The following is a 9214-nucleotide window of genomic DNA, read 5'->3' on the forward strand; positions in this document are numbered from 1 at the left end:
TTAGATGGTTCTATAGATATATAGGGACTTTTGCATTATATATCTTCATTAAACAAAAACTGAAAAATGTGCAACTCTAGGTCAATCCCCAAATTCTGGGTTTACATTCCATCTAGTAGTTCTTCCCCAACAATGTTAAGAAGCCAGGAATAAATACAATATAAAGAGGCAGAAGAATAGGAAAAAGTTACATCTCACCTCCGGTAGAAATCATCTTTTCATTTAGAGCTAGAATAGCAATACCTAAATAATGTAAAATCCTAATGGGCTTTTGGCCATTTTACTCTCTTGCACAATCCACTCTATGTTTTCAAAGTAGAATATTTAACACCTAATATATCCTCTTTATCTCATTAAAATTATATAAGTAGATAAAATTTCTAGTAAGTCTCCTCAGCCTGTGGTAATTAAAAACAAATACCCATTAAATACAAAACAGTCATCAATAAGTGTCTTAATCTCTAACCACCAAGAAGTTAGTAAACAGTGTTAACTCTAATCAAAAATCTTCAGCAAAAATACATGTTCACTTGAGATAAATAAGCAATTCAAGTGCTTTTTCTGCACAATGAATGCCTACCTACAAAGAGTTTCCCTTAAAAACCATCCAAACCTTCCCTCACTCTTTTACTTTCCTCTCCCCTTACTTTTTCAACATTTGGTCTAATCCTACAATCTCTACTCTCTTCAGTACCCTATAATGAGAGGTCTGCCCAAACCAGGGAACTACAACTGTGGTCTCAGAAACTTTTCTCAATCCTTCAGGTCCTTACAGCAAGGTTCTACTGCAGGTTCTCCTTTCCTGAACGTTCATGATCCGTTCGTGGTAACTTGTTCTCTCACCCTCCACAAGTGTGGATGGATATTCACCATAGCCATCTTCATTTTTCTTTTCTCTAACAAAAAAATGTCATTGGTTCCCAGTCTTCCTTCTAGGCAGCTACAACTCCAACTTAACTCCATTACATTAATCCTAAATTTCCAATGAAAACTCCCAGCAGCATCAAAACGAACATGCCCAAAACAGAACTTTATTCTTCAAGTTTGCTCTCCTTTTGCCATTACTCTATGACTATTTACGGTACCACCATTCCAGAGTGATTAACTTTGGTACTCAGAATTGTCTTTGATTACTCCCTTTCCTTTACCCAATATCCATGTGTCATTTCATCCTTTAAAATGTTCCCTCCCTTCCTTTTCACTCCCTCTCCTCCTTTCCACTCCCTCCCCTTCTAGTCTCACATATTTAGTGTAATATCATCCTGTGTTTCAGTTTCTAACTTCCCATTTCAAATCCATTCCATCCACTACCAAACTTCTTGTGTGAAATTACAACTTTATTACTCTGGTTTTTACTCTATAGTATCTGCCAAGGTACTACCAGCTCATAATTCCCTCTTCTCTGAGAAATGAGCTATCTCAAACCCACAGACATCTTGTGTCATCAGCCTCCAAACAGATACGCATTTCTCTTAAAATCATGATGTCTTGGGGCGCCTGGGTGGCTCAGTCCGTTGAGCATCCGACTCCGGCTCAGGTCATGATCTCACTCAGTCTGTGAGTTTGAGCCCCCTGTCGGACTCTGCGCTGACAGCTCAGAGCCTGGAGCCTGCTTCTGATTCTGTGTCTCCCTCTCTCTCTGCCCCTCCCCCACTCATGCTCTGTCTCTGTCTCAGAAATAAACATTAAAAAATTAAAAAAAAAAACATGATGTCTTTACCCATAAAATGTGAACAAAGTACCTCAAAGGTTTGATAAGATGATTAAACCAGATAATTGTAGAACATTTAACATAGTACCTGACAGATAGTAAACAGCTAGTAGCAGAGAAACCTGCAGAAAGGAAAAGAATAAAGCAGACAAAGAAAAGCAAAAATAAGATTAAGACTAATTCAATTCTGGGGCACCTGGGTGGTTCAGTCAGTTAAGCATCCAACTCTTGATTTCAGCTCAGGTCATGATCTCGCAGTCTGTGAGAGAGTCTGTGGGGATCCAAGCTGTCAGCATACTCTCTCCTCTCTCCCCTCTCCTCTCTCTCTCTCTCTCTCCCTTGGGATATTCTCTCTCCTCTCTGTCCCTTTCCTACTTGCGTGCCACACACTCACGCTCTCTCTCAAAATAAATAAACGTTAAAATAAATAAATAAGGGGCCCCCCGGGTGGCTCAGTGATAAAGTATCTGACTTCAGCTGGGGTCATTATCTTGCAGTTTGTCAGTTCAAGCCCCACATCAGGCTCTGTGCTGAGCGCCCAGAGCCTAGAGCCTGCTTCAGATTCTGTTTCCCACTGCCCCCCTCTCTGCCCCTCCCCCACTCACACGCTGTCGCGGTGTCTCTCTCTCTCTCAAAAACAAACATTAAAAGAAATATTTTTTTCATAAATAAAAATAAATAAATAAATAAATAAATATGGGCGTCTGGGTGGCTTGGTTGGTTGAGCATCCAACTTCAGCTCAGGTCATGATCTCACAGTTTGTTTGAGCCCCATGTCAGACTTTGCGCTGGCAGTGCAGAGCCTGATCCAGACTCCCTGTCTCCCTGTCTCTCTCTGCCCCTCCCACACTGGCGTGAGAGCGTGTGCATGCTCGCTCTCTCTCTCTCAAAAATAAACATTAAAAAAATAAAAATAGGGCGCCTGGGCGGCTCAGTGGGTTGAGCATCCGACTTCGGCTCAGGTCATGACCTCACGTTTTGTGAGTTCGAGCCCTGCATCGGCCTCTGTGCTGACACCTTGGAGCCTGGAGCCTGCTTCGGATTCTGTGACTCCCTCTCTCTCTGCCCCTCCCCCACTCGCACTCTGTCTCTGTCTCTGTCAAAAATAAATAAAATGTTGAAAAAAAAATTTTTTAATACATAAATAAAAATTAAAATAAAATAAAATAAAGACTAACTCGGGGCGCCTGGGTGGCTCAGTCGGTTAAGCGTCCAACTTCAGCTCAGGTCACGATCTCGCAGTCCGTGAGTTCGAGCCCCGCATCGGGGCTCTGGGCTGATGGCTCGGAGCCTGGAGCCTGCTTCCGATTCTGTGTCTCCCTCTCTCTCTGCCCCTCCCCCCTTCATGCTCTGTCTCTCTCTGTCTCAAAAATAAATAAACGTAAAAAAAAAAAATTTTTTTTTTTCTTAAATAAAAAAAAAAGACTAATTCAATTCTTGCCTGCCTGGCTCAAAGCATATATGACTCTTGATCTTGAGGTCCTGAGTTTGAGCCCCACCGTGGGGGGTAGAGATTATTTTAAAAATAAATAAATAAGCAAAGTAATAATGTAATTACTGAAAGGGAAGGATTTACTTTAAAAAAAAAAAAAAAGGACTAATTTAATTCCCTAAGTAACGGATACATTTCCACGTTAGGCTTCTTGGCTCCTCTATCCTCACATTAAAATGTCCTTGTGGATGGGGCACCTGGGTGGCTCAGTCGCTTAAGGGTCTGATCTGGAGGTTCGTGGGTTCGAGCCCCGCCTTGGGCTCTGTGCTGAGCTCAGAGCCTGGAGCCTACTTCGGATTCTGTGTTTCCCTCTGCCCCTCCCCTGCTTGTACTCTGTCTCTCTTTCTCTCTCTCAAAATTTAATTTACATAATTAAATTTTTATAAACATTAAACAATTAAATTTAATAAACATTAAAATGCCCTTGTGGCTCAGTCACTAGAGCATGTGACTCTTGATCCCCAGTTGTGGATTCAAGCCCCATGTTGGGTGTACAGATAAGTTAAAGATAAAACCTTAAAATAAACAATAAGATGACCTATCTCTCCCTATTTAAGCTTAGAATGAGTTTTTGTTTTTACAAAGGACCTTATCTTTTATAACTGTACACTACAGGAAATTAAAGGAAGTTGTGCCTCTTCTTTAAAACCTCGAATGGCCCCCACATCCTACCGAATAACACTAAAATAAAATGTGTTCTTCAATATGCCTTGTAAGGTAACTACCTCAATTCACCTTGATATCTTAACCATGCCCTCAGGGAATACAGGAATAAAAACAGGCAACAAGTGGCATTCAAGGCAAATAATTTTGGCATTGTACTACTCCCCATTGACAGAGCTCTTTATCGTCTCTCATTATCTGCCTTCCTATTTTCTAATCTTCCTCTGGCCTTGAATCCACTGTGACACCCTCTGGAATAGCCTCACCTACTATCAATGTTTACTAATGAGTTAAAACATAACCTCCTTTGCTTGGTGACCCATCAACCCCAAAACTATAAAATGCTACAAAGAGGAACAAAAACCAAAAAGGAGACCTATGCATACATCAAATCCTAAAACTTATATGACTGATTCCATCCCCTACTTGCTAATTCCAACCACTGTAATGCTAGAATAAGCTATAATTCTGCTATAGTGTATTCTCACACACAAACAAAACATATGAACAGAAGAATGCTCTGAGTTTCACAGTCCTAAATAGGCTACTCAGCTATGACTTCTAATCAAGAATTGCCTAGGCAAAAATAAAAAGTTTCCATGCTACTCATGTAGGTAGAAAAGCCAAAATGTTTGTTTTCTACCTTCTGTCAAATTCTCTAGTCAACACCAAAAAGGAGCTATCGCATAGCAAACAGTAATACTTTTATATGATTGATGAAAATTAAGTTTATTTCTCCCTAATATTTCCAGAAGCTCAACTGTAAAAAATGCCTTGGGCCACACAGAATAAACATATCTCCCTTATGATTACAAGAAGTTTACAAAAGTGTTCAGAAAGAAGGTAGCCAGCCATGTGAGAGAGGAAGATTCTTATGTTGCTTTGCCAAAGAGACTAAATGTCTGAAAATACTGAACATTCAAAGTTAAAATATACATGTGCAATGCAGTAAAAATATGAGTGGTTAAACTCTAGTGTGTTTTTTTTACTCATTAAACAGACCCTAGCAGAATTATCAGCTTAACTTCCTTATGTTCTACTGCCATCATATTCTCACTAATGATTAACTAATTTAACCCTTCAAACCAGTAAAAAGGGCTAAAGCCCAGCTACAACTTTATGTTTTATCTGTTCAACATATAGTTATGCGGCTCAATTTGTTTTTTTCAGAGTTTGTAAATTTGGTTTAAAACAGTTAAGTTGATATCTGGCCCAAATTCAAATGTGAACAAGACTGAAAACCTTTCAAACTGAAACATAAGTATGTAGCATCCTAAGCTACTCACTGAGGTATTTTAATGTTTTTGATAAAACAGTTCTTACCACTCTGGCTGCTCTCTCCTGAGATTCACATTTCCTGCAAAACCATGGTCCAGTGGGTACTTGAACAATGCCATAGCAAGCTATTGGGAAATAAAATATTTTAAAATATATTAAAATTTAAAGAATTACAGAAAATTAAATACTCTTTCAAATCCCTCTTAAAATAATTACCTCTCAGACTTCACACAAAACACCTTCTTTGTAAAGAATTAAAACATTTTATATTTTTATTTACCACATATATATTACCACCACCTAATAAAACCTGTATGACATTTTAATAAAAATGTTAAAGGACCAGCGTTTTGTTATTTTATTTAAATAAGTATAAGCATTACAAAGGGTACTTATTTGGGGAGCTGGGTGGCTCAGTTGGTTAAGCATCCAACTCCTGATTTCAAGCTGGGTCCACCCCCACCCCACCTCCCCTCCCACACACACACCCCCTCTCCAGTTCCACACTGACACTGGGGGGCCTGCTTGGGATTCTCTCTCTGCCCCTTCCCTGCTCACTTTCTCACACTCTCTCTCCCTCTCTCTCAAAATAAATAAACCTAAAAAAAGTGTTTATTCTTTTATGATAGAAAAAATATCAAGTAAAAATTAACACATAGATTCTTCACAAAGAATTACTAAGAAACTCATTAATTCATTCCTGTATCCTACAGTTTAAATAGAAAGCATTTTAGGTAAGGCTAATGAAAATACTTCTAAATCACCTGTCAAAATGAGCAACAAGTATTGCAGAAAAGAAAATGAAATGTAATGTTAAGCGTGAAATGATTCCATTTGTATAAAATGGAAAAGGCAAATCAATAGAAAGTACACTAGTGGTTGTCTAGGGGAGTTGGGGAGGTGGTGGGAAAAAAAGGACAGTAACTGCTAACAGTCCACGGTTTTCTTGTTGGGTTGATGAAAATGTTCTAAAACGGAGTCTGTGGCAATAAATGCAAAACTCTAAATGTACTAAAACCAGTGAATTGTACGTTTTAAGTGGGTAAATTATTTGGTATGTAAATCACATCTCAAAGCCATTACTTTAAAAAGTGTGTATTTATTGGGGCACCTGGGTGGCTCAGTCGGTTAAGCGTCCAACTTCGGCTCAGGTCATGATCTCGTGGTTTGTGGGTTTGGGCCCCACTTCGGGCTCTGTGCTGACAGCTCAGAGCCTGGAGCCTGTTTTGGATTCTGTGTCTCTCTCTGTTTCTTCCCCGCTCACACTGTTTCTCTCTCTCTCTCTCAAAAATAAAGCTTAAAAATCTTTTTTTAAAAAGTGCATATTTATTTCTAAATATATGATGTGAATGTTCCAACAAGTGATCTGAGTATATGTAAATCACACTCTATTTTTAAAAAAAAATTTTTTATTGGTATTTAACTAGGAATTGAAATTTTCCCAAAAACCTAGAACACTAATATCCAACTGACATTCTCACATGAACTTGCTCACAGGAAGCTTGAAAATATCTTAAATATTGGAAAACACTCAAAGAATACAAAATCAACACAAATTTTTAAAGCTCCCAAAAGCTAAACTTGAAATTCCTTTTAAAATTCGTAAATATATCAGTGTAAAAACATTCGGTCAAGAAACACTGCATGAATATCCAAAAACTTACATTTTAATTCAGAAGTACTACTTCCGGACAAGAAAATTTATGCTTAAATGAATGTCTTCTGTATTGGGAGATGACATTACTTATTAAAACTTTATAATTGAGAATCCAATTCATAAGAAATACGTCCACAAATGCGAACGAACACTGTGATGGAAATGCTATACATCATTTCTAAAACTTTAAAAACAGTATATAGGTTTCAACACACATTGTTTTCACTCCTTAAAAAAGGAAGGTGCGCAGGGCACCTGGGTGGGTCAAAGGTTCGACAGGGTGGTTAAAGGCCCAACTCTTGGTTTCCACCCAGGTCATGACCCCGTGGTTCCTGGGTTCAAACCCAAATCAGTCTCTGTCCTGATGGTGTGGAGCCTGCTTGATCTTCTCTCTCCCTCCCTCTCTCTGCCCCTTACCTGCTCACTCCCTCTCTCTCAAAAAAACAAAAAACAAAAAAGTTTAAACGGAAGATGTGCAATTAGGTTTTCGTTAAAACTGACTGCACTCCAGTAATTAATTCACTATCTCCTAAGTCTCCCTTCCCCATTCTGAGATTTCATTCTACGAAGAATGCACTTCAACCTCTTATGTTTCACACTTTGTCTCATTGGGTAGTGTCCTTTCCATATACTACTAAATATCAACACCACTCGGCCAAATACAGAAATGGGAAGCGGGGCGGATTGGTAACAGGGACAGTATGTGTAACAGACACCCAAAAATCATCTAGGTTGTTTCCTTACCGCAAGATACGGGAAAAGTCAGAAACTTCAATGGCCAGAAAACTCCCTAAGTGCCCTCGCCTTTTTTGTAATATCCAAAAAAACTCACCGAATGGAAACACCCAGAAATAAGCTAAGATGCTCCCCAAGTCACTGGCCGCACCACCACCTCCTCTTCTCTCCAGTCACTTTAGCTGAGGAAGTGGCCAGATACAGCCACTGAACAGCCTTATCCACCAGCCTAGGGCAGCTCAGCCAAGCCACTCCTGCAGCACACGACGGCGACGGCGGAAGGCCACCGTCTTCTACGCAGGAAGCTCCCAGTCCGCAGCAGCAGGGTCTCCGCCAGAAAGCTTGGGGGTGCAGCAGTGGCGCCTTCCCTCCCTAATCTAAAGCGCCAAGGCCACCCCTCTGCCTCCGCGACCCGCCCAGGCGCAGCGAGTGGCATTCCCGAGCCCGACTCCATGCCACAGGAAGTCTCCAGACACACTGCGGCAGACAGGAGCAGCCAGTGAAGGGGGAGGGGCCTCCACGTTCCCAAACCCAAACCCACGGCCACCGCGACACCACCGAAGGGCGCACACTCGGTCCTGCCGCCGCCCCCGGGGCGCAGGCCGCGGCCCCGCACCCCCCCACCCCACCCCCTCGCCTCCAACCACCGCCTCGGAAAGTCTCCAGCCCCACGGCTCCGGGCGCAGGCGGCGGCCAAATGACACTTGAGAGAGTGAGCGCAGAATCACATGACAGCCCAGGCCACACGCACTTTCTCCCACATGCACAGCCCACACCCCCTCCGCCCCGCTGCGGACCCTCGGAGTCAATCCCCGGCCGCGGAACGAGGCGGGGGCGGGGGCGGGGCGGGGCGGGGCGGGGGGAGGGGCGGTAGAAGAACTGGCAGTTGCTGCCAAGGTGGGGGAAGCGGTGACGGTTGGGAGCAGGCCGGGTTCGGCCCGGCGGGCGGTTGGGTGTTTACCTTGATGCACCGCGACGCTGCAGCCGTGCCCGTCGCAATAAACCAGCGGGTTCTCGGCCCAGCCTCTCTCGTCTGAGCAAACGCAACAGCCTCCAATCATCTCCTTCATACTATGGGAGACCTCGTCCTCCAGTGACACGGGCCGGTCGCTAGAGACCATCTAAGAGGGAGTTGGGGGGACCATTAAAAAACACATGCAAGCCAATTAGCGCTTCCCCCCCCACCACCACCACACAGCCACCCGCGTCCCCGCTCCCTTCCCTACGTCCCCGGCCCCCGCCCGCCGCTCGGCCGCTCGCTCACTCGGGCTTTGCCGCTCAGTCACTCACGTTCCGCACAGGAGTCAGGAGCCATGTCCTTGCTGACTCCCCCCACCTCCCCTCCACCGCCTCCTCCGCCTCCTCCTCCTCCTCGTCTTCTTCCCTCCCCACCTCCACCCGGCCGCTAACGCTGGAGCCCGGAGAGGGCACACATAATCAAGTAGGCCTCCGCACAGGCGCACTGGGGGGGCTCCCGCTGGGGCAGGGGCAGCCAGGGAGGGGAAGGGGGCTGCGCTTCCTCCTCCGAGCGTCACTCGGCGTGCGCGCCCGCCCTGCGGCCGGCGTGAGGGAGAAGGCCCGGGAGAGGCAAGGCCTGCGTGCGCGCCGCCGCGTCCGGCCCGCAGCCCCGGCCTACCTCCCGGCCCCTACCCCTCCCCCGCGCGGCTCGCAGCCGCCG

The 9214-nt window shown here is 44.0% G+C and overlaps 1 protein-coding gene across 15 annotated transcripts in view; it reads right to left on the bottom strand.

Annotated features, from left to right (window-relative positions):
- The window catches only part of MLLT10 (MLLT10 histone lysine methyltransferase DOT1L cofactor), a 237019-nt gene extending 227805 nt beyond the window's left edge, over positions 1 to 9214 (bottom strand). For 13 of the 15 annotated variants that reach the window (XM_019460585.2, XM_019460596.2, XM_019460594.2 and 10 more), the window contains exons 1-3: positions 8801 to 8920; positions 8498 to 8657; positions 5190 to 5269 (exon numbers count right to left, since the gene is read on the bottom strand). In XM_019460585.2, the coding sequence (XP_019316130.2) occupies positions 5190 to 5269; positions 8498 to 8657 (240 nt within the window). In that variant the 5' untranslated portion in view covers positions 8801 to 8920. The other 2 variants (XM_053894995.1, XM_019460578.2) reach the window with 2 other exon arrangements.

The sequence above is a fragment of the Panthera pardus genome, unplaced genomic scaffold (genome assembly GCF_024362965.1).
Source record: "Panthera pardus isolate Hobbes unplaced genomic scaffold, ASM2436296v1 HiC_scaffold_6, whole genome shotgun sequence".
In the NCBI taxonomy this organism is placed as follows: Eukaryota; Metazoa; Chordata; class Mammalia; order Carnivora; family Felidae; genus Panthera; species Panthera pardus.